The 26572-nt window shown below is 35.1% G+C and overlaps 2 protein-coding genes across 6 annotated transcripts; both read left to right on the forward strand.

Moving 5' to 3' along the window:
• Positions 1–300: 300 nt before the first annotated feature.
• LOC107222098 (tyrosine-protein kinase Src42A) lies at positions 301–11268 on the forward strand. Of its 5 annotated transcripts, none has more exons than XM_046741382.1 (7): positions 301–1807; positions 3471–3592; positions 4327–4490; positions 6854–7181; positions 7271–7606; positions 7744–7959; positions 8427–11268. In XM_046741382.1, the coding sequence occupies exons 1-6, from the start codon at positions 1449–1451 to the stop codon at positions 7950–7952; spliced, it is 1518 nt and encodes a 505-aa protein (XP_046597338.1). In that variant the 5' UTR covers positions 301–1448; the 3' UTR covers positions 7953–7959; positions 8427–11268. The 5 variants fall into 5 exon arrangements, with proteins under 5 accessions (XP_046597338.1, XP_046597336.1, XP_046597337.1 ...); XM_046741380.1 differs by having other exon boundaries at positions 301–901; positions 1266–1807; positions 7744–11268; XM_046741381.1 differs by having other exon boundaries at positions 301–818; positions 1266–1807; positions 7744–11268.
• A 1189-nt stretch (positions 11269–12457) lies between these two features.
• Positions 12458–26559, forward strand: LOC107222091 (ras-related protein Rab-23). The gene is made up of 6 exons (XM_015661308.2): positions 12458–12811; positions 16422–16543; positions 18975–19137; positions 20307–20386; positions 20999–21192; positions 23434–26559. The coding sequence occupies exons 1-6, from the start codon at positions 12779–12781 to the stop codon at positions 23565–23567; spliced, it is 726 nt and encodes a 241-aa protein (XP_015516794.1). The 5' UTR covers positions 12458–12778; the 3' UTR covers positions 23568–26559.
• The last annotated feature ends 13 nt before the right edge of the window (positions 26560–26572 follow it).

Consider the following 26572-nt stretch of genomic DNA (forward strand, 5'->3'; position numbering starts at 1 on the left):
GCGTATAAAGCATTCAAATACGCATTTTGACATCGTTTATATACGCGATAGATTTTTATCGTGATAATCTAGCGATGCAAGTCAGTATCAGTTCTGCCTCAATTGAATCTAAATGCTACCGGGAATCGTTGTAAAGGGATTAAGTACGAAAATGCATATCGAACAGTGGCAAGATTCGAAGGACGAGCCACAGGTCCGAGGACGTCGAGCACCGGTTGTTCGGCTTCCTTCGGACACCGTACCGAATTCTTCCGAACGAAACAATCTGGATATTCCCCTCGTCCCCCCGCCTTGGTGGGTGTTTTCACTTCGAACCGATGTATTAAAAATCGTCTAAATCAGGATAATACGATGTCCTGATCGTCACGTTATCGGGCAGAGTCTCGCCGACGTCGAAGTGTCGTTTGTGTTTGCTCCCGCCTCGGGGGCGTGTGCTCTTGGTGATTCCGCTGAACCCGCATATATAACAATATTCTGCTCGCGCATGTGAAATCGTATTTGACGGCTAGCGGACAGACGGACTGACGGACAATGGCGAACGCTGCAAGGAGGTTCCCTCGGCCAGAAAGTTGATCGTGATTTTCGGGGATTCGTTGAGGGGAACAGGGACCTGCGGTCGTCACATGTTCCCGATTTGACCCCGACGATAAATACGTTGTTCCGTTGATTGTCCGACGGCGTTTTTGGCTGGTTTACGCTTCCGTAATCCGTGTTGTAAATGTTTGAAAAACTAAATACATGTATACGTAAAGGGGTATGCGTTAGACCCAGTGCTGCTGTGTGGAAAGTGGAGTTTAATCTCTATGTCAGTTTTATCGGTAAAGTTTCAATTCGAAACACTTGGCACTTTTTACTTCGACACTTGGCAAGTCCGAGTTGCTCGTCAAACTGACAACGAATTGTGAATATCTTAATATTTTCTAGTGTGTTTGTAACGTCAACGAATCTTTGGTATCTCCCAGTTCTCGTTTCCAATAACCACAAATCGCTATTTCTTCCCTACCATTATCGCGTGTGTTAGCCACCGACTCGTTATTATTCTTGTATATAACGCAGCTCAACGGTGTTTATTTTTAATCAAAGGGACGAGCGAAGTCTTTTTCTTTCTTTCTTTTTATCACTAATCCACATCGAACCCTTGAAACGTGTAGAACCATTCACACAGACAAAAAAATCTCGCCAAAGGGACAAAGAATCTCGCCCTGTTCCCCCGGAATATTTCTTTTTTTTATCATTTATACTCTACACTTGACTGTTTACCTAAGAAATCCATCAATCTATGGACCATGCAGAGAACGATAACCCAAAAAACAGAACTTCCTATTCGCATCTGAAAAAAGTGACTGACTATATAGACGTATGAACAGTCAAATACCAAAAGACACTTGCTGAAGTGTCTCAGAGTTGAAAAATTACCTGCTTTGAGACGTTACCAAAACGCTATCAAGATGGGAAACTGTTTTAGCAGCCCGACAAATTCTGAAAAGGATAAGTCTCAGAGGAGCGGCAACACCACCAGCGACCCTATCGCGTTGCCAGCTAGCCCGGTTCCGACTCCGCCTCCGGATCCTATCAGACCGATACCGCAAATACCTGAAACCGATGCGCCGACGGCTAAAATATTCGTCGCCCTCTACGACTATGATGCAAGGACTGACGAGGACCTCAGCTTCAGAAAGGGAGAACACTTAGAAATCCTTAACGACACGCAGGGCGACTGGTGGCTCGCTAGAAGCAAGAGGACCAGACAGGAAGGATACATTCCCAGTAACTACGTTGCCAAACTGAAATCTATTGAAGCTGAACCGTAAGTTTGTACATTACTCTATTCGTTTATCTGTAACAAAAGCTTGCTTCGGTCTTTCACGAAGCCTAAGGCAGCAGTTCTACTTAGTCGGCGAACGTGTTGAATTTTTCTTACGTAGAATGGTATAGCACAGTTTTTAAATTGATCTATGCTTCTTTGAAAGTATTGAGTTTCCATGAGACTTGGTGTAAATCCACGTTTCTGGACCAGGATGTTTTCGATTCAATGACAAATTAGTGTTTCACATTTATTGCCAAATTTTTTTATTTTTTAACGTAGTTATTAGGTCCACCATCTTATATCGCAATATTCTTGACTGTTATCAAATCGGGTAAAAACCCACAGGATAAAAAATACTATTTAAATCCTAGAATTCAAAGTATTCACATCTTCATGAATAATGCGCTATTGATTATGCAAAACGATTTTCTCACTACCTCAGACATGAATTAATCAGGTTTGGTATGAAACCAAATGTAACTTAACCGATGTATTCTGAATATAAACATTACTCTACGATGATAAGAAAATAAAAATGGTGAATTTTTCATATGGAAAATTGGAAGAGTCAAGGAATTGTGTATGTGAAAATTTATATCAACTCTGAAAATCCAAGTCATGCGCTCGCAACACGACCCCTCCAACGATCGGTTTACAGTTATAGATCTGCTTGGAAAACCAATTAATCGATTACCATATGTTTAATATTTATATCGATGCCGATCGGTAACAGTGGATTGAATTGATATATTTTAATAGGGCATAGCCGTTATTTTTAATCGTGGCTCAATAACTTTTTATAACGTCGCAGGCGTGACTCTTGTTTTTTAAAATTCCTCTGCCATTAGTTTCTTTGCTCGTTATAATTATTATTATTGCATGAGATTGCTTTCACCTACTCCAAAGGTTCCTCACTACTTCATAATAACCTGATAGGTTGAGCGTCACTGTACTCTTCTAGTACGGGGGGGGCCTACACACGAGCACACGCACACAATCGCATACACACCTTGGTAGATTACTATGTAGGAATTTTCAGGAAGCAGTGTTCATATTTAAATATTAAAAGATCCCTCTACTCATGTTCTAGGAAATATTGTACATTGAATTTAACATTTTTTTTTTTTTTTTCATGAACATCGGTACAATGGCAGTTTATTATTGCAAAAATGCCAAAAGATGAAGGGGAAAAAATATGCCGATAGAATAGAGTTGCGCAAGGAAGAAGTATAATTAAAGTTCAGTTCTACCAGTTAACTATGTTTGAAGAAATTGTGTCCCCATTATTCGAAAACGTAGTTTTCCACATCAAGTAACTACCCATTAACTTTGTCATCGGAGTGAATGTTGAAACATCATAACATTCTTTTTTCTATTCGGACCCTAGGTATAACAATCATAATTTGATTCAGTTATTCAGAAGCGATAGTTTTAATGGCATGCAAAATTTATGTATGCCAAAGCATGTGGAATGTTTTCTAAACTTAGTCTTCTCATGAACTGTCTATCTTTTTCCAAATTCATCAATTTAAATTTTATTCGCTTTGATCAAAGTCGTTTGAATCATTCTTAAAGATTGAGTCGAACCTTTCGCATATGTACTTGTTTGAACTTAATTTGTATTTCGAGTCAGTGACAGTAAATTTTTCTTTTTCTTTCTCAGATGGTACTTCAGAAAAATAAAGCGAATTGAAGCCGAGAAGAAACTGTTACTGCCAGAGAATGATCATGGAGCATTCTTAATTCGAGATTCGGAAAGTCGACACAATGACTATTCCCTATCGGGTAAGTGCATTAGTTTTATTCGTCGCAACCTACCTGTCGTACAAGAAGTAATAAAGATGAGTAAAGATAGCGCAGGGTGTGCAATAATAAGTTGGGAGGAGAGAAAATACAGATAACTGGTTCACTCCTTCAGCTTTCACCCGCTTGATAATAACAATGTGTCGTCATTTGGTAGATAACATGTTCTAAAGCCAGTTGATTAAATACATTAATCTTGAAATTGATCTGTAGAGTACACGGTACGTCTGCTTGATTTGTTGGGTGAAAATGACACGAATCTTAATAAAATAAACACACCGATATTTAATACTTATTTAAAAACATTCAATTTTCTTTGGTCAAAAGTAAAGCTTCAAAATAAGGTTTACTTGGGGTAAATGATCCTGAAACAATCCATCAGATAGTAGACTCGGTGCCGTTGTATCACTTGATGATTAAATTGGTATATCCTGTCAGCCAGATTGCAATTTCCTGTTTTTTCATGTCTTTATCTCTTAGTGGTTTTCACTACTTTTCATCCGCGTGAAGTGAGTCGCAACTCACTTACTATATGCTTTAACATCATTTGCAATTTTTATAAAAATTTGTCAATTCTTCATTTCATTTTCTTCAGTAAGCAGACAATTGTTTTCAAATAATTATTTCATCGATCAGATAGATTTAAATAATTAAAATAAAAAATAAATAAATAACTATGTACAAATTTCTAATTACACTGATTTTTTTCATTATAGTGCGAGATGGGGACACAGTAAAACATTACCGTATCAGGCAACTGGATGAAGGTGGTTTCTTCATAGCCAGGCGTACAACTTTCAGAACACTACAGGAACTCGTTGAACATTACAGCAAAGACGCAGATGGTCTCTGTGTCAATCTTTGTAAACCGTGTGTGCAGGTAACAGAAAGTCATACGTTAAAATTAACGGTCCAAAATTTGTCTACACAGAGTTTAGACAGCTTGCTGCATGTGAGAGATTTCTTTGAGAATGTCATATCGTTAATTAATACTATATCTCTATATATTTATAATGAAATGCAACTCGTCGAGGCTTTTAGATATATATATATATACATCGTTGTCGTTTGTAAAACAACATTTATACCAATCTTTGAAGGGGATGTTTTAATCAGTACTTTTAGGCACCTCCCTCTGACACACCTGCGATAAGTCGAATGACTAAAATTCTTTTTTTGTCTAGCGTTTCAGACCCTGTTATGCACTAATATTTCAATTACTTTACGGTCCAATTTCTGCTTGATAACAGTGATTTCAGCAGGGAATACCATTGCGTGTGAATAAGTCATCAACTGAATACACTGTAATTTAGATAACTTGAATGTTGCTATTTTTTTTTCGTTCCTTTTTTTATAACCTAACGTTGAATGCAGAAAACAGCACTGTCTAAACTTCTGTTGGACTTTGCTATCCTAATAAGTTAGATTATAAATCTTATTTACGATTATTAAGCTTGATCCTGGAAAAGACAAGAAAAATTATTACAATTTGGAGCTACAAGCATCTTTAATATTCTTAGTACACAGTGAGTCTAAGGTGGTGACCGTTGTCTTGATCAGATTCGCAGTTCAATTCAAATTAGAAATTGAAATTTCTTTGTTAGCCGTTTCCTCTAACCATAATTATCAGAGAAACATGTACATCAAATAACTCCAGAACTATGTCCTGCTATTGAAAAAGTAAACGTAAAGGGTCAAAGAAGTCACTAGTTTCATATTCAATACATATTGCAAGGTGTTATCTCAATGGAGCGTGTCTGTTTGTCTGTTATTGCTTGCCCCGCCTCCCGCTGGACTTTCTTGGTAAATTAAATGTCCCAATACAACTTACTCGCTCATTCTCATTCATGTCGTTGTTCACTACCTCCGCATTTCTATGGAATAATAATAATAATTTTAATATTAATAGCATAAACCTGTTCTTTATGGTATCATGTTCCAACGTCACTAAAAAACCGCAACTTGCGAGTTATCTTATGATAAAATTTTAACAAAGAATTGCAAAGCTAGTGGAAATGTTTCCTTATTTTTCAACCATATAATATTTTTAATATCCGAGAAACAATTTAGAGTATGAGTGGTGTAATGTTAGTGATGTATCATTTACAGTTGTACATATATTCCTATTTTTCCACATGCCCACATTATACATAGGTATATATTTAGTTTTTGAACTTTTGTCGAAGCTTATCTAATTATGCCAATACTATTTCTGTAAAGTATTTAAAAATGACTAATGATGTAGCATCTGTATCCTGACACAGAACTTCCTTTTATTATAATTGAATTTGCAAGAAACAGATTAATTATAAAATTCCAAGGATAAAATTCGCAGTAACCTCCGCTTGCTTAATTGGTATTACCAAACTATTAAAAAAAGTTTACTTTATGAATAAAACTATACGTATCGAATGTTCCTATACTAATGAAATTATTTAATATGCCAGGTATTTTATGACAATTTTTTAAGACTAACGAGAAAAGATTCATGAAAATCTTATGATCAAAATACAATCACTAAATCTTCATTTTTGTGTTTTAGACTGTTTAATATCGCAATCATAGCACCAACAGGTTGCACTCATTTTAAATAATAATATTATGTACAATACATTCTAAGCATCGTTACCATGATGTAGCTCTGATGGTAAACCCATCGTGTACCGCACATTACTATTAAACATTTTTAATTATATGTTTAAAAAAGGTCAAAAATTTCTTTAATTAGTATAGAAGAACAAACTTTTGTTTCATTTCAAAACATTGTAAAAGCTATAAATATTAGACCCTTTTCTTGATCTTCGCATCTTGTATATGACGCAACCTTATAATTTTTATTGCAATGTTTAGCCATCATCAGTAACCAGTGTAATATGTATTTTAACTCACAGTATAACATTTAGTTAATTACAGCTACTGTATGTATCTTATACATGTGTATTATAGCTTGTTATAAGTAGTGCTGTAGCTGCAATCCATGGTAAACCCTTCTGCGCACATAGCTTGCTTGAGGTATTGCTCTTGTATTGGTGAAATTGGACAATTTTCAATGATAAGATATAATTCATTTAATTTTTTAGCAACCTTTCATAGTGAGCAAAATTGTAAATGCATGCACAATGTACATAAACAGGTCTACTAACAATGTCTGTGGAATATAAAGCCATACATTGTCACTTAAATAGTCCTAATCTTCTTGCTGTGATTAACCGTTGACTGGCCCGTATTTGGCTTTGTTTTTAGGTTGAGAAACCTGTAACGGAGGGTTTGAGTCATCGCACGCGAGATCAATGGGAGATCGATAGATCGTCCCTCAAATTTGTCCGCAAACTTGGTCAAGGTCAATTCGGTGAGGTATGGGAAGGCTTATGGAACAATACCACACCAGTGGCGATAAAAACATTGAAGCCAGGAACGATGGATCCCAAAGATTTCCTTGCCGAAGCTCAAATTATGAAGAAATTGAGGCACGCGAAATTGATTCAACTCTATGCTGTTTGTACAATGGAAGAGCCTATATATATCATAACTGAGCTAATGAGAAATGGAAGCTTGTTAGAATTCTTACAAGGTAAAACTATGTTTGATTTTCTTCTCGCCCTTTGGCCATATAAAAATATCAGATGTTCTTGATTCAAAATTTACACATCCTTTGATTAGGAAAAGGCCGGGGCTTGAAACTTGCCCAGCTGATCGATATGTCAGCTCAGATAGCTGCCGGCATGGCGTACTTGGAATCGCAAAACTACATTCACAGAGATCTTGCTGCTCGAAATGTTTTGGTAGCAGATAGTAATATTGTAAAGATTGCTGACTTTGGGCTAGCTAGACTGATAAAAGAGGATGAATACGAAGCTAGGATAGGCGCTAGATTCCCAATTAAGTGGACTGCACCAGAAGCAGCCAATTATAGCAAATTCAGTATTAAATCTGACGTTTGGTCCTTCGGAATTCTGCTGACAGAGCTGGTTACTTATGGAAGAATTCCATACCCTGGTAAGTTTGTCAGTTTATTACATTTTTCAAATCTCAATTCAAGAACTTCAACTGTCCTATAAAACCACAGAAATAAAGAACTTTGGTTAATGTCAGCAGTTGATGTAATCTTTTTATCAAAATTTTCCTCGTTGTAGGAATGACGAACGCGGAAGTTTTGCATCAAGTGGAACATGGCTATCGTATGCCTTGCCCACCCAATTGCCCAACAGCTCTTTACGACATAATGCTGGAATGTTGGAACAAAGACCCGATGAAGAGGCCCACTTTTGAAACACTTCAGTGGAAACTAGAAGATTTCTTTACTATGGATGGCTCAGAGTACAAAGAGGCATCTGCGTACTGATCTACGCGTTAGTAATCGCGATATTGATTTTCTTAGATCTGCTGTTTTTTTATAGCCTAATACACTACTAATAAATCGATGTAGTGAGTGTAGAGAATGACTGATGATTGGGTTGAAATCATTTTCAGTTGGCCTTGGCCAAACCTGATCTTTAAGATATCCATAATAAACACGTTTAACCAGAAGTTTCAAAATGTCAGTTGAAATTTCTATTTTTATTTGACTAAATGAAGTCGAGGCACGATTAAATTACGTGCATGGCCTAGGTTGAAATATTCGCAAAATTTTATTCCGGTTCCTTATTTTAAACATCCAGTCCACACGCAGATATAAAATGTCAAAAGTAACTTACTATTAATTCAGTGTATCATCTGTAGTACACGTTATAAAAAAACAGCATGTATTCTATTAGATATGATTTATTTTTTCATATAGAATAACCAGCATCGTCATTAACGATTTTTTTTATTCTAGCTGCCATATACAGGTATAAGTTCTTTTTCTATAATTCTTTCCTCAAGAATACGCGGACGATATTACACATTTTTAAAGTTAAACATTTTTCTCGAATATGCATGCGAAATTTGAAGTGACTTTTTAAATATGATGAATGATTTAGCGATGGGAATGTCTTAACTGTACGACAATTATAGTAGGGTAAATACATCGGTAAACTCTGTTGTCGAATGAAAATATCAACACAATTTCATTCGCTGGTGTCTTCGTTTTCAGAATGTTGAAAGTAATTCGATTGGAGCAAAAAATATATCTAAACTGATGAGTTGAATATCGAGAAAACATTTATCGCGGGGTGAGAAACAGTGCTAAAAGAAAAATTAACTGAAGCCACAATCGAATTTCCGACTGTGTAATAGATGGGAAAAATTATATGCTACATATTTAATTTCATTTGTCATCGCACGCTACAGTTGAGCAACAGACCGAATTATATATATATTTGATTCTTACATCCTCAAGTTGGCCGTCGGCTTAAATTCAATGTATAAATATACTTGCTAAATTCAAAGTCGACATTTGATACAGTTACGAAATAATAATTCAGCGAAGCGTATTATAGTAGGTATTTTTTTTTTCCAAAAGTATACCTCGTGCTGTAAAAATTCGCATGACAAAAAAAGTTTGTTGGCAAGTTTATGTGATTGACTCACGAGGTTGAAGCTCGTAATGTTGCAATGCATTTTTCAGAAAAATTGTTATTTAATAACCTGAGAATTCATTGAAATTAAGGAAACTAATACAGCAAAACATAATCATATTTTGCAAATTTAACTCGTTGAAAGTAATTTCAAACTTGTGAAACAATGATTTTTTCAAAAATGTTTCGTTTCATTAATGTTGATTATTTTAACCTCGTATTAATTCTGAAAGAGTATAATCATTAAAGGTTCAAGCCTTCTGTCTTCGGTAGATTACAATGGGATGTATGTTGCTACTACTAAGATAAAATGGCTGTTTTTTAGAACGGGTTTGGAGAGCATAATGCAAGACATTGCAAACTAATGTATTTAATCTCGACAAGATAATCGTTAAGTGTTCATGAAAGAGTAAGCGTAAGTTTAGTATTAGCATAATAACTATAAGAATTTGTGTAATCCGCGAATTGTGCTAGCGATTAACTTGCAATTATTTTTTTTTTTCTACTATTTTTTTTCATTCCGGAATATAATTTGATGTATCGCGTCGAAATTTACTGACAACGCTTTAGTTTTCTGTTTCACTGTAAGTTTCTTCTTCTGATTTATTCATAAATGAATCAGCTCAGTTCTGTGAGAAACTGATCGATACTACTACTTTTATACTGATTAACAATGTACAGAAACATTGTATAGTTTCAACTAGGTGTTGTTTAGATCTTTTTTGCAATTGAAAGATGCATCGTGGTTGGACTGGGACCCTACGTTATATATATATATATATACATATAATTTGCCACGTATGCATATAGATACATGTAAATTCGCTCCTTTTTTACTAACTGCTGAACAAGGTATGTGCATTTTCGAGTCATTTGTAAATCTAAATGAAAAACATTACGCGTTACTTTTAATAATCGCGTCTTTATTTTGATATGTTCACAGTATTACAATGGTACGTATAATTCAAGTAGTTGCATTGGGGCGGTTCAACTGTCCATTTAGTTCATTCATGAAATAGATAAGAAAATATGCATTCACAAATCCCAGTTTCTTTACCTCGGCACAGTTTGATGACAATTTGTTGATGCTTTTTCAACGAGCCATTTGCTATGTTGAAATTGCCGTTTCGCTTCTTTATATCTTCCTGTATTCTTTGAAAATCAAGAGATAACTGATTGAAATTGAACACTAATTTCAATAGAAAGGTCATATTCAAGACTTTTTCTTCTTTCTATAATTTATTCTTCTCTGTAACAACAAAATTTGAGAGCCTGATCGTACATTATTATCGTGCGTCACAATTCGGAATCGCTTTTAGATTAACTCGATTAATCGGAAATAAGTTCTGTTCTGTTACATTATGTGAATGTTGATTTAGTTATTACGTAGTCTGACCCTAATCTAGCTTTTGTGGACCATTTTGTGACGCACACAAATCAATCATGACCTATCTTTTCCAAGTATATATACATACATATATATATAATTAAAGTCATTGGTATAAGTAAGTGTATAAAAAAATAATGATAACGATAATAATAATAATATCGGTGCGATATGTTTATGGTATTCAAATTACAGTCTGTGGATTACGTTTCGCGCAATTTCAGAAAGAATCGATCCTCCTCCCTGTATGAACTAAAAAAACATAATTTGCCCTCAACAATTATTAAAAACTACAACTGCAATTTGACGCTCGACGAATACAATAGTTAACGTCAACAACAACGATTTTCAGACTGCCGTAATAAATTGCATCTTTGTATATGTATAATATTTTACAAATTAAACAAAAAAAAAAAAATATATATATATATATACATATACATACTCAACTATGTATAAAACATATAATAATCTAGATGACGTATTTTCAATGTAAATGCAATAAAACTTTTTGTGGAACGTCATTTTGCTATCAGCCTCCAAACGACATGCATAGAATATTATATTAAATTTAAATGTAAAAATCAGCTTATCTATAAGTATATACGTTATCTACACAAATGCATACATACACATAGTATACTCATTTTAGTTTCTTATACTATTTTATTTTATATAAGAGCAATCTGTATTATGCAAGCACTATATTTTTTTTGTCGTACATTTAATTATCTACATTCTAGTTCATACGAAATAAATCTATAGTTGTAATATTTCCGGAGTTTCATTTCTTTAATATTATTATTAATAATAATACTATTATTATCAAATAGTGTAATAAATTTTTGTTACATGTTACGTGTATGACCGTGGTAGTATTGTGTGCTATCGGTTTATTCTGAATACTAACACTTTGCTCAGCTAATGATAAGTGAGTTTTTCTTCTTCGCTAAAATTGATAATTGTATACCCTAAATTGCTTGCTGCAAACGTAAATTTGTCACATTAAACGTCTTATTAATATTTTCAATTATAAATATGTACAAACTACATATTAAAGTAAGTTTACGTACTGATTGTGATTAACTCTATAATGATTTGATATACGAATACTGGTATTTAAAGGTAATACGCGAGTTATCTTTAACCATGCCAATTAAAAACTCGTGGAATTTACGCAAGCCATTCAAGCGTACCTGTGTAACATTTAAAAGTTTATGCTCAAAAATAGCATATGCATACACACTTGCGTTACTAATCAATTACGAAAGTGGTTGGTTTCTATCTATTTATACATATACTGATACATTCATTTCATTAATACAGCGCCTATATTTAATACTGTATTGGTAATAAACATGAAACGTAGAAAAAAAATTCCTTCACACTTGCTATGTAGGTTCCTTTTTTATTTTTGTACTTTTACAACTATCTTCGGAAAATATTCACTAGCAAATTTGAATGCTTCACTCTCATACTATATTCGCCGAAGTAGATTCTAATTTTTCGTTTAGTATCGAATCATATTTTATTGGATTGTAGCCGTCTTTGGTCCTACCTAAATACCGCGCCCTGCGGACAAAGTTTCATCTGTCGGCTTACAGTAACAAACGCGCTAATCCGTCCGTTCAAAATTAACTAGGCCAATCAAGCGGCTCGCGACGCGGGTGTTCTTTGTTATTTTTGTACTTTTAGATCCTTCATTGGAAGATATTCACTAGCAAATTTAAGTATTTTACTTTTATACTGTACTAATTTACGTTAAAGGATTCCGATGTTCCGTTTACAATTAGTTCCGAATCATTTATTGAACTCTAGACGTTTTTGTCCCTATCTAAATACCGCGCTCCGCCGCGCCGTAACAATTAATTTTGTTCGTGGCTTACAGTAGCAGGTGTGCCACCCCGACCGTTCAAAAATAACTAGGCCAACCAAGCGGCTCGCGACGGCAGGTGTCTGTCACAGGTGGCTCAGTCGGCGGTCGGCTACCGCGTATTCGAGGATAGCGGGTTGTGCGTGTGCATCTTTTTGTTTAGCGAGGTCTGCGAATAGCGATATACGATTTACTCTCTTTTCACAAGTGATAGAAAGATCAATCAAATATAAACGCAAGAATGAGCCGTGTTCGGGAGTGTTTAGCCGATCGGATTAACGGATGGGAAAGATGAGTTTATTATACCGGAAAAGTGTGGGTACGATGAAAGTTTGACAAAAGGAATTATCCCATGTTCGAAAGGGGAATAGAAAATTGTTGGATATTATGCTAATCATAGCGGAGTCAGAATGCGAGAGGAAGAACTCGAAATATCACTTAAGGTACGAAACTCTTATAGAAGCCACAAAGTTTTAACTTATCCATCGAATTTTATCGAATAAACTCGATCGAACAATCGTCTACAGTTTCTATTCGATCACCGTTCGCACAATCAACATAAATACACCGTTAATATACTATGACGTTTTACACGAACGAAGAAAGGGGTGCACTTTGCACGCACACATCCGTGAAATAGATGCATCTGCCTTCTATCCGATCCGGCATGTGTATAGCCGCAAATTATATGTCTATTGATACGAGTAAATTTATGCACTAATTGTAACCCTTGAACTAGCACATCATTTCTTTAATATCATGGACAATAATTATATTACAGGCACTGCGTTTAAACGATAAAACTTTTGCACAATTATTGTTGACATTTATTGTACATATAATCTGTGCACGTGTTCAAATTCCGCGTACCTCAATAACAAGCCTTACGGTGCTTATTCGCGGATATTTTTACCCTCCGGCATATCAGTGTTAAATTCATGATCGTTATTCCTGGGAAATTACACGTATGACCTTACATACACGGGGCCGTAAGAAAGTAAGAATGCCTTTGCAGCTCCATCTTTGATTGTGTTAACGGTACACATGTGCATTATATGCGTGTGATTTTTCATCGGTGCCTTGTGTACCCGTATAAATATGTATTTACACGTACATACATACATGCATACCGCGGTTGGTGACATAAAGTTTTTTTCTTCCCGTCGTATCTTTTCGGGCTCAGGACACCGACCACATCACGATCGTAAATAAGTTTCTCTAACTCTCTGACTTGATGCTGTTTGTTTGAAGAAGTCAACGTCCTTGTATGTAGGTATTCTTTTTTATTTTTATTATTATTCGGTCCGCTCAACCAGCCGATTTTAATTAGCGATCGTCTTACAACTCGTTGCGTATAATGTACAATATTATAGACGCTGCGATAACTTCAGTGCAGTAGCCGAGTTGGCTATACACACACATATTCGACGAGACTGAAGTTAGTAACGTGCTCGTGACGAACCATTGGGATAAAAAATCACTATTTTTCCAATTTTACCACGATTTTTAAGGAACTAAGATTTCGAAATATGAGTGTGTTTTGTTTTATTACGGTTGAATGAATTTCATACAATTCAAATTCCTCCGCATTAATCGTTACGGCAACGTTACTAACTTCAATATGATCACATTCAAATATGTAATACAACTATGTACTATACCTTATAAATAATATGTTATATCGTATCTATCCGGAGAGAAATTATGTACAAGGAAACGCGTTCTTAAAATATAATGAGACAAAACTCGATTTACATAAAGCTGTACGATGCGCGTTGATAAACGCAACATTCGGAATGTTGGATAAAAGTAAAAAGCAAGAAACTTACTAATTGGCTTTATAACTCTAACCAAATATCCTTAATTAATATATTGAAATATAAACTTGCTTTCATACTGCGCGAAAAGTTAACGAATACGTATTGCAATTATCAGTCACTTCCGGTAACTCTGAAACTTTCAGCAACATGTTTCGATCTTTATCAGGGTCACGGCTATGTTTTGTTCGAATCGAATTAATTAAATACGTTCATCGCGAAGCTATTAATTATAAATATAACCGTACACGCATATTCAGTGATGGAAACCTTTATGTCGAATGTCGAGTTTGCTCGTACTCATAAATATATTAACACGACGAGAAGATTTTGCGAAAACCAGTTTTGCCGATAAAAAAAAAATACACACACACACACACATTCCGGACTCGCATAGCAGCTAGTTCTTCTTTCCGTGGAATAATTTAGCGTTTCAAAATTAACGAGGATCACCATCCTGATCGTTATCATCATAATTATCTAGATTTTTAGATAGTCATATCCAAAATACGCAGCGATTTATAGAGCGTGCAAATCAAGACCAAATTCTCACAAATGACATTTTCGAATCTCTCACAATTAGTGGAAAATAAGTTATGTACCTAGGAAACATGACGGTGGGTGAAAGCGGAGCAAGATGCGGACAAACTTGGGCTTCAACTTATAACACACGTCTCGCTCTACTCTATGAAAAATTTTAAGAGTCATTATTTACATTATATCTACACTTTCCAATACCTTACGGTACTTCACCTGTTCAAACAATTCTAATCCTATGCCCCATTATAATATTTGAAATCATATTTTTCAGCCATAATATTATCGCCACACTGAGAGAAATTTTTAGTTCCGGTTACCGCTCAGTTCTTGACTATTTTCATTCTTTACCACAATAGAAAAATATAGTTCTAGGTAGAAAATGAAAATTAGTTTTATAGCTGTTACCGGAAAGTCTAGTATACGTTACTATTCTTTCTCATTACGATCACTGTTACTGTATTTTCTTGCAACTGTTGCTAAACTTTAACGCTCGTGCAACGATAAATTGACGTTAAAGCCTTGTTTAACTAAAAAAAGTAGAGTAAGCCTCAGATAATGATTTTGCGTTGCAATTACCAAAAAATGATCGATGATAGCGCAAAATGGTTGGGCGTACCTCGTTTTTCGTAATTCCAACAATATTCAAAAAGTTTTTTATTCAACGATACCTGTTTTAGTGAATTTTTCCAGTTACTGTAACAAATGAAATTTTTCTCAGTGTATAACTGTACAATAGCGACAATTCGGTTGCTCGATTATATTATAGATATGCACCTTATTGCTTAAAGTGCGTACACGTTGCCGTGACGAGACCCAATGAGAGTCCATATATTCTTCGATTCATTTCCTGAATTCGAAGACCGGTTATTCAGGTGAATCCGGACTTCGGCCTTCCGCGATTTGACCCACTTCAAACTGTGCCTGCACGCCTAACTGTTAACCGATATTATAATTTGGCAGCGTGTTTAATTCTCGCGACAAATCGAGCCGCGGTTGTAGATAATATAAAATTTATACATAAAACGCGAATGGAAATTAAAAAATTATTTTATGCACGGTACACATTCGCGTTGAATAAATATTCGCCAATTAAAATGTGTTGATAGATTATACGTGACCGAAATATCAAGATAATGTATATATATGTATATATGTGTATAATAAGAAGTTGTTTCAACGAGGTAAAATTCACTAGCTTCTTTCCAAAAGTGAATAAATTTACTTCCCTATACAGCACACTCGTGTTTATCACATATAATACATTATGTATCCACGCTTTTACACCGAATAAAACTCGCATGACTAATATATCGTATAAATATAGGTGCGGATATGAGATTGAAACGTCAATTTTTTAAACATAAACATAATCAATTTCGTATTCATTATCGACCATCGATCAGGCGTTGAATGTGCAAACGTCTGCCTAAATAAAAATTCTCTGCAAGAATGTTGATTATCATATTACTGATCGAAGAGGAGTACTAAAAAATGCTGTGAATGCCATTCTTAATTAAGAAAAGATATTAAAAAAACTGCCAAGGCCAATATTTTCTAAGGAATTTGTTGTTGTTTTTTTTTTTCTTTCTTTTCGGAAGAAAAATAGCTTTTAATTCTGGCTTTCTTAATTCTCCTCTTGAATTGACGAAGTTGAAACGTAGTTGACGGTATCGTGAACCATGGTTTACTATTATAGGTGGTCATAGTGGGAAACGGTGCCGTAGGAAAATCGTCCATGATACAAAGATTCTGCAAAGGAACATACACGAGGGATTACAAGAAGACAATCGGTGTTGATTTTCTGGAACGACAAATAGAGTAAGTAGAATACTCTACACGTACTGAAATTGCATAGCATTACATAAATTATACACAGGGATAGTATAATTCGCACGTTGAGCATGCTGAAACATGGCAAAGCACGAAATGACGTTCTGGTAATAAGTTACGTTCGATTCTTCGCTCGAACCAACTTCTGCACGTCGTATCAAAATTTAAGAAAGAACAAAAATTTCGTGCTTCAGAAAGCTGATTATTATGTGACAAGTTCTGAGTTTGTTATTTTGCTCTCACTCTCTCTCTCTCTCTCTTCTCGGTAGTTTCATCTTAATACAATCTTTCGATCTAGGTACACATTATGTTATAAACGTGGGTGTTGGTATGTGGAATAGGCAAAGTGTGAAGGCTACACTGTCTAGTTCCATGTCGAGAAATTTGTGTCGGCCTGTCCTACTGGTTTATATTGCACTCGCTCCCAGTTCCTCTCTTTCTCCTTCCTTACCTCTTTCTGTCACATAAAGTGTCATACACACGTATAATAATAATAACATATGCGCTTCACGCATGTTCTCTGTTGCGATAACTCGTTATTTTTCACGCTCTTGATAAATCCGCGTTGAAATGTTTTTTTTTTTTTTATACGTATACTCAGCTGAAATAATATTTACGCGGAAGTTTGTTCGATTATTTATAAACTCCTTTCATATGGCATTCTACTTCTTATTTACTTACTTTGCTTTATTTTAAATTATACTTATATATGTATAGTTTATATTCAGGACAGATTACCTACGTATAATTGTACAAACGTGTCGTATAAATTTATATAATAAGTGAAAAATTGAAAAGATTTAAAGTAGCAAAATAGGCAAATGATTGCCATCAATTATGCCGCGAGTCCGTTCGCAGAAATGAAATTCAAATGATCGCTACCACTGGTATTACACCCATGTTTTCTCCACGGCTATTTATCTCTCTAGGTGTCTACGCATGCGTATGCAATGATATTTACTCACATATGTGTATATGTACGCATATTATTATCGGTTAATAATTTAGTATTAATTTCGCTTCCGCGGTGCATGTATATCAGATCGTCAATCATTTCTTTATTCGTATATATATGTGTATAACATACGCATAACACGACATATCAACGATCTCTCACTATTAGGTGTTGGACATTATTACCGAATAATTGCCGCTTCCGCAGCATAAATTACTTATCCACATAGCATGTCGTATATTTTTCGCAATATTACGTTAACGACGTTAGTATTATATTATAATTTCATCGTTTGTGAGCAACCTTCGCGTATAATGAATTTCGGCTTGAGATTGAGCTCTTAATAAAACTATTACAATTGTACATCTCAAGTCCTAAAGGTTTTTATTTTTATAAAAATTGCAGCTGTGCAAAAAATAAAAAAAAAAAAAATCATACAAATACGACGAGTCAATTTCCATTCGTGGAGAATAGTTTTATCCGTATCAAGCTGTAAAAATTCAGGACATCTTTTCGATATGCGAGCAAATCGTTCATTACTCAACTTTTCAAATTCTTTTCAAATGTAACTAGTCACTTATAGCTGCAATTGTAATACCATCGTTCGTCATACTTTAGAACCCCAGAATATATACGTATAGGTATAGGTACAACACACACGGCTTGACGCATGAATATTTTCTCTCGATCACGTCCTAAATATATTAATTGCAAAACGAACACGTCGAACTGAATTATTTGCATCTAAATGCGAATTTTTTTGTTACTGATTAATCGTACGAACGACTCGAGAGGATGAAATTTTGGAAACATTCGAATTACACGTCTCTCTTCGCGATAATAATAAGAATGATAATAATATAATCAAAAGACCAACTTGATCCTCATCCTTTCAGTCGTAGTGGTTAGTATTCTTACCACCTATTTTATATTCATTTCTTTGCGCATTTGGAGAATTTTTCAACATATTTCTTCGCGGAATTTTTGCTATTTCTGACAGTATACTGATAGGTATGTTTTACCGTGATTACGAATCCAAAATCGGATTCTAAAAATTCAAGACGTTAGACCCAACATGGCGGATGAGAATATCAAATTCAATGGAATTTGGATAAAAAAACTTTCTCCATAGGTTTTTGGTATCGCTGATTACGAATTTGAATTCAGATTTTGAAAATCAGCGACCCCGAAAACCCTTGCACAGAGTTCGTCGACCGTATTCGATCAAATTTGCAATTTTCGTCCACCATATCGGATCGGCCATTTTGAATTTTCAAAATCTGATTTCAGATTCGTAAACAGCAACACCAAAAACCATAGAATACTATCTTGTCGTAAAAGTTTTCTCGGCAGAATAATATATGATTCAAACGGTTCGAGATGTTATTTTTTAAATAAATGACAAGATGTGGAATAATACGAATAAAAAAATAAACAACTCACGAATGTTTCTCCCTGTAACAGAGTCGACGCCGAAGACGTACGCCTTATGCTCTGGGACACCGCTGGTCAAGAGGAATTTGACGCTATTACAGCTGCCTACTACAGGGGAGCTCACGCCTGTGTTCTCGCTTATTCGGCGACGGACAGACAATCTTTCGACGCGATACCATCCTGGAAATTGAAGGTAGCTATCTACTATGAATACTAAATTCTCGTCTGGGAAGTCAGCTGGCTGTTCGGAATTCTTCTTCAAATAAGTATAGGTACAAAAAACTCCGACGCCGAGTTACATCTTGATGGAAGAAAAAAAGAAACAATCGAAAAGTACTATATGTGAGGAAAAAAAATTTGTTAATAAATAATCAAAACACCACAAATTTTGATTGATCGATAATCTTTGAAGAAATTATTTCTATAGCTTGAAGAATTGAAACCTACCTGAATCAGATGAATGCAACGTGATGCTAGATTTTCCGACCTCTTGGTCTCTGATATTCGAATTGCGATGTATTACAGAAAACTTCGTGATGCACGCGGTTTACTCTAGAAGCAAGTCGGATGAATTAAAGATATGTACGAAGAGGTCGAGTCTATTAGAAACAGGCTCTGGAATACCTTTAAATAAAATCCGGTTTCGAGACCAAGTTCTTTCTCTGGAAACTCATAAAATGTATTCTCAACTATAAGCTCGCGAGTACCGAGACCGATGGACGAGATGAAGGTGCAGGGAGATGCAACTCCGTTGGCGTAGACTCTTTGCCCTTGTACGTAGCCAGAAGAAGTAATTTTAAAAGTTGAGAGAACTCGGCAGGAAATACAAGCGTGTAAAGAGTCTAGCTTAAAAGACGGAAGGTGTACTTCGCCTGTTCGAAAATACATTGTTATACGGTTATAGGTGTACCTATGTACAATTTGTACAATTTAGGGTGTGTCATTTTAGGGCGATATATTTTTTTTTTTAAGCTCATCGGCTTGGGAGAACCAATCCAAGATTTATAAATAATTTATAGGTCATAAAGAGCCGAATGCTGCACGAATCAACTATACGGCGAAATTCGGAATATGTGCTTTAAAATTTTGTTTTTTTCAACGCGAATTCAGGATCGTTAATATAATTCCTTCGAGCGGTATTCGTGATGTCACACACTCGATATAACGACATTCATATATTCGTATTCTGTTTATTCTGACACGCGTGCATGTACACAAAATTATATGCGATCGTGTGCGGTTTATTTTCTTAAGAATTCTCAAGTATTTACACTTTACTCGAGGTTCCCATGATTACATTTACGTTTCGACAATATAATGACATGAAATAGAAATACACACCAATGGATTGAATTTTTACAGGTAGAAAATGAATGCGGAGAAATCCCGACTGTCCTAGTACAGAACAAAATGGATCTGGTCGATCAATGCGTTATAGACCCGTAAGTTATACATTTCACTAAATTTATGTGTTGTAAAGTTTTCTATCTTTTTATGCGAAATTGAAATACGATAAAATGAAATATGCAACGTGATTTATAGCGACGCCTTTCTTTTACCACTTATGTCTATTTTTATCTTCCCATATTCGCGTATTACCTTATTACACACTACGCTGCAATATCGTTGTGCAGTTTGAGAACAAGATACTTTCTCCTTGGTATATATATATATATATATATATATATATATATATATATATATATAAGGTATATAAAACTGCAGTTTAATTTCCGCGCCAACGTTTATAATACCGCGATTTAATTACTCCGATAAATAACTTCGCGGATCACAGCGGGGCTGTTAAATAAATCTAATCATACACGCGTATGATTTTACCAATTTACATTGTTATTATTATTATTATTATTATTATTTTCAATACGGTTGTACGTACAATACATACAAATACTTTACCCTTTGCACATATATACATATATATGTATATTTATATATAAGGTAGACTAATAAAATCGTTGCTTATACATACGTATTGATATTTATGACTGAATTTTATAATTTTCTTTTCTTTTTTTCCTTGCTGTTTTCCTCAGAGAAGAAGCCGAAAGACTGAGCAGAGCCCTCGGCTGTAAGCTCTTGAGAACTTCCGTCAAAGAGGACGTCGGGGTCGTAGGAGTATTTCGACATTTGGCGTCCCGATGTCTCCACGAGATGCGAAGATGCGAGGATGACTTTCAGGACGATCTTAGGCTATACTCGGCGGGGCCAAGGTCTCCATCGGTCATAAGTACGTCCCGCGTAATCATTATACGTAATTAAGCTTGGATATCATTCGTAAGATTTATATTACACATTATACGCAGCATATATCCTATTACATACGCTTCGTCATTATTTTACAATGAAAGAACTGCCTTTTAAAGAGCCTGAAAAAGATTCGGTTCCGTGCCAGCTGCCGTATTTCTCGGGGCGTTGAAATAAAACAAACAAACAAAAAAAAAAAAAACACAACAACATATATTTTCATCGCAAACTCTTTATCTAATTTCAGGAATGATTCATTATTTTTCGTTCTTTTGTTACACGCTATACGTTACGGTATCGATTTTCCGATATCACAATTTGTTATCGCGACTCGCGAACAGTTGTGCCGGTTTAATGAAATTCTTCATAGTCCTTAATTTTTCATGGAAAATTATTTTTTTCCCGTTATAATATATAAGATGTACGATATATTCGTAGCGAGAGCCCGAGCAATGTTCGCTCTGCGTACGTTTGCTTCTACAAAATGATCATGTGCCTAAATTTATTTTATAAAATTTCAAATTCACACGACGATTGTGTCACAATTTCATGGTTATTAATTTAGTCGTATTAATCATTTCTGTGACTTCCTTTCTCTCGAACTCTGACGCAAACCTGCAACCTGTTCGTTACATCGGGTTTGTTCTACTCAGCCCTTTTTAAATACTCAAGAGTAAATTGCTATATAATACAAATCATTATTGTCAGAAACAAATAGATCGAAAATGTCGTGAAAATTGAAGGAATAATTTATTTCCGAGAAAGTTAACGCTCTGCGCATATACATGTTTTACATAAATTATAAGTTTTAGGGATCGCTGATTAAGAATTTGAAATCGGAATTAAAAAATTCAAGATGGTGGATTCGATATGGCGGACGAAAATTTCAAATTCGGTAGAATCCGGGGAAACAACTCTGTCCAGGATTTCTTAGGGCCGCTGATCACGAATCTGAAAGTATATTTTGAAAATTCATTACGGCGAATCTAATCAGTGACCCCGAAAACCTCTGCATAAAGTTTTTTGACCGTATTCGTTCAAATTTGAAATCTTCGTCCGCCACATCGGGTCCGCCATCTTGAATTTTTAATATCTGATTTCAGATTTATAATCAGCGACCCCAAAAACCAAGTAATACTATATTGTTATAAAAATTGACTCGGCACAATAAAGCGTGACTCAAGGGGTCAACTCCGAAAGTGTTTCGATTTAGTTGGGCCAGAATCAGCAAGCGGTCTGCAGTAATTATACTGTGTACATAAATCGTCTGTAAATATGTGTATGTAGGTATGCGTACGTACCTAATATATGTACACATTGTGGTAGCCGATGACCGCTGTGACGTCAGAAGACTTTATAGTTCTAAGTATAAGGATCGATAGAGCAACGGATATGGCCAAGGAGAAACTACACAGTAGGATCATAGAATACCTCGGGTGCTTCAAGTTTTTCGTCACGCGATATATCTTGTATGTACCGCGAAAACCGTAGGTTCCAATTCTTAATTTTATACAGTATTTATCATTATTTTATTCATCCGATTTCTTCCGCGATAAATTCCCCCTCTAAATATACCATGGCTCTCGTATTTTCTACACGAGTTACAAACCGAATTGGCATTATATATTAATTCTTGTCGGCCTTCTGCCACGTGTAATTATTTTTCAACGCGAAATTATTTCGTTATTAATGTATCGAATGTCACGAACGTTGACGGACTCGTATTATATAGCTTACGGAACACAAACTTCCATTTGATAAGAATAGAAGTGAAAAGGAACAGAACAAACAAGCACAGGAACAATCGATCAGTGTCCCCTTAAAGCACGGAGCTTTTTGCCTCAGCAGAGGTTCTTGGTTCAACGAGGCTGAAGAATATTAGCAAATGAGAAATAGCATTCGTCATTTTCGTGATATGTATTCTCTGCGCCCGTGACCTGGGATGAGAAAAAGAATTCATCCATGCGAATTGCGTTTTACGGCTCCCGCTGCAGCAGAAGGAGCAAAGAAATTACGCGACACAGGAAATTCATTGTCAGCACGAGTGCCTACCCATCTCAACTCCCGCATTAAAAGCTTATACGCACCGTTATATGATCCTTAATTAATTATACCGGTGCACTTGAGCCTTAATATCGCGTTAATTATCTTAACCGCATAGGGAATAGTATTAATTATAATATCGTATAACAATTGTAATAATTTTACAACGTTAACGTTCCAGGTGCCTTTAGTCCGAACGGATCAACGGGTGGTCGAAGCGCCGGGAATGGAACGATAGTTTTGCGACCAGGAGGTAGTAAAACCCGGACTCATAGGAAGAAGAATTTCGTCAAAAATGCCTGCAGACTTTTATAGCGACGACACATTATACCCAGTTATACCGATACGGCCGCAGTCAGCTAATGCCCAATTTTTACTTCAACGGAGATTCGTCGCAACGTCCACTTTTCGCGCGTATACCGACGAGAAACTTTTTGGGAAAAACTCACGAACGCACACAAGTCGTTAATATAAGAGAACGTTGTGAAGTACGCGCGATGAATCTAATCATAAGTTGAATGTATGTAATCCAAACCGTCCGCAAAATATGTACAACGATACCTATTATATGTATAGGTAGTCTGACAGAAAGAATTATGACCGTCCATCTAGAGACGTAAGAAGATTTATTTTACTCCTGTACATGTGCCGGTCCGTAACTTTAGGCACGGGGTTAAAGGAACCAGGTACCCAGTGATTTAATGACGTGGTATCTTAGACACGTAGATTTTATCGTTATTTTATTATACGAGAAGATGGAAATCCGCGGTCCGTATATTGGAGTAAAGTAATTATATAGTAACAGAGAAATCGAAAATCATTTTAAAACTACATAGTTACATAATACGTAGGAGTTACTGCGAAATAACTATAATAGTGGTAGGTGTAAATCTTTAAATATGATTTTACAGTAATTTGTAAATATGTATTTTATTTTTCATATACTCTATACAGATTGCTTAATAATTTTGTTATTTCACGTCTCGTTTCTTTCCACTTTTTCTTCTTTTTTTTTTCACTTTCCCGCAATTCACTGCGACTATAATTTCTATAATTTTAGTTTACTTTTTCAATTTTATAGGAGCAATATTAAAATTAATACATTATATACTATACGCATATACATATATAGACAGGTGTAATAATGATATAGAGTATTTATGTTATACACGTTGTAATTTGTAATAACAATAATATTATATAATGAATATCGAGAACAATCGTTGGCAATAATGCGACAGGCTGCGAATCAATTGGTTTTTTCGTTTATACACCAATTTAATGAATCGCATGAGAAGAAAATATGTAAAGAATGAAAAAACGCTGTCCGCATACGGTAGTCATATGAAAATGAATTAGAAGGATGGATGTGTGTACCTACGCCGAAATAATTAACCAAATACAATAAACAAAGAGTTACTTATCGCATAGAGAAAAGAAAGAGAATGATGAAACAGAAACTTACCTGTCAATCATTAGAACGTAATTATCGTCAAAATTGCGTTATAGGTATAACGGGTGCTTGTCGTGTGCATTATGTATTGAACAGACGTATGAGCTTAACCGTTGCCGAGGATAAGAAAAAAATATAGTGTACATTATGAAATGCATAGTATATATTCGGTAGTGAATCTCCTTACGTGAATGCAGTCGCGACCAGCGCCGTAGAAGAGCCGGAAATCGAGTTTCGTATACTTGGACGATGCACGATACGAAAAAAAAAAATTTCAGAATGCAATAACAAATAACGATATTAGTGTTAAGCGCACACGTAAAGTATGAAGGGAACTGCAATCTCGAGTACACGTATTTTTCTGTTGTCCGACGGGTGGCCTTCACCTTTTACAAGGCCTTGCGGAAGAGCCAATGACCGAGTATAAGTGTACCTATATATATAGGTAAGTATGTTATATACCTGTAATACCTCGCAGGCATCACCAGACACCTGTGAGTTACGCGTAACAACTTGAGTATACATGATAAAAAAAATTGAAAAAATAAAAAATACTATACGTATGTTTGTACGCAAGTATGTACAGCGTTGCGTGCTTGTGTAACTTACAATTAGTCGAAACTCGTCGTACACATTGGAGCCCGCACAATACGTATTCCACGATGAATTTATCATTTTATTACAGCGATTACAGTGGTGAATATGCAAATTCATGTCTGAAAACCAAGATACGTGGTTATAAATTATTGGGGCTAAAGACATTTTTACTATCAAAAACGCGTTAGCTGTATTGTGTAATAAAATTACGGCCTTTTAGATATGTTGTAAAATTGATAAGACTAATGAAAGAATTGACAAAATTGATGATTGGGTAACTTTGTGACGAAGATGCGGTATTTGCCTGAACAAAGAATACAAATTACTCAGCGTAGAAAATTACCATTGCAATGAATTTTACGTTTCGGCATAAATTTTTATTTAGACACGATTGAAACACATTGCGCTTATACGTATACATGTATATGTGTATTATATAATAATACCGGGAAAATTATATAGGAATGGCAGCTTGACACATTTATTGGAGACAATTTGATGTTTAAGGTCCGATTTATACCTATATATGTGTGTCGTTACGACCAATGAATATTTTTGTGGAAAAGGCATATTGATAAACGTACATTCTTTTCTGTCTTTTCGATGTTTGTATTCCACATGAATGTCCATTATCACAGCAATGACAATAGACATGATTTTTACACAATATACATATACTATATACATATAATGTATACGGATTATAAATAGCAGGTCAACTATGTCTGTGAAACATATCCGTATAAAAAAGAAAAAATGTTCGTACTCTATCACATAGAGTGCAGCCCAGTGCTACGCTTTTATTATAAGATTACAGGATAAAAATTACATATGTTATTAGGAATTTGATAAAAAAATAAGGCTTTTATGCTAGAACACAATGTAACAAGACTTGATGACTCTCGATAGTCTTCCCAATTGTATAACAGCTTTTAATAATAACAAGAGACATTACATTGTCTTGAAATAATCGTCATTTTCTATGACGTCTTATCAGTCGAAATAAATTTGATTTAGTCGCAATCAATTTATAGATTATGACGAAGTAATTTTTTTCACGAATTTTTTTTAACCTTTTATCACACATGTATACCTAAGCTAACAATTGATGATACAACTTTTATAGTATAACAGTTGCGACCAATTGTAAAAATATAAGGAACAGGTTCTATATTTCTCGCACCAGGTTTGAATTTGATTTTAATTTAATCGATTAGAAAAACAGTATTATTCTATTCAAGAATTATTCTATTTATATTTGAATAAAAAA

The sequence above is a fragment of the Neodiprion lecontei genome, chromosome 5 (genome assembly GCF_021901455.1).
Source record: "Neodiprion lecontei isolate iyNeoLeco1 chromosome 5, iyNeoLeco1.1, whole genome shotgun sequence".
NCBI classification, from domain to species: domain Eukaryota; kingdom Metazoa; phylum Arthropoda; class Insecta; order Hymenoptera; family Diprionidae; genus Neodiprion; species Neodiprion lecontei.

What these genes read in the sequence shown, in the direction of transcription:
- LOC107222091 (XM_015661308.2), top strand. Translation starts at nt 12,779, where the DNA reads ATGCGAGAGGAAGAACTCGAAATATCACTTAAG. An exon ending in TTTCTGGAACGACAAATAGA is followed by an intron (nt 16,544 to 18,974) that starts GTAAGTAGAATA and finishes TCCCTGTAACAG; the next exon opens with AGTCGACGCCGAAGACGTAC. An exon ending in GATCAATGCGTTATAGACCC is followed by an intron (nt 20,387 to 20,998) that starts GTAAGTTATACA and finishes TGTTTTCCTCAG; the next exon opens with AGAAGAAGCCGAAAGACTGA.
- LOC107222098 (XM_015661315.2), top strand. Translation starts at nt 1,449, where the DNA reads ATGGGAAACTGTTTTAGCAGCCCGACAAATTCTGAAAAGGATAAGTCT. An exon ending in AAATCTATTGAAGCTGAACC is followed by an intron (nt 1,808 to 3,470) that starts GTAAGTTTGTAC and finishes TTTCTTTCTCAG; the next exon opens with ATGGTACTTCAGAAAAATAA. An exon ending in TGGAAGAATTCCATACCCTG is followed by an intron (nt 7,607 to 7,743) that starts GTAAGTTTGTCA and finishes TCCTCGTTGTAG; the next exon opens with GAATGACGAACGCGGAAGTT.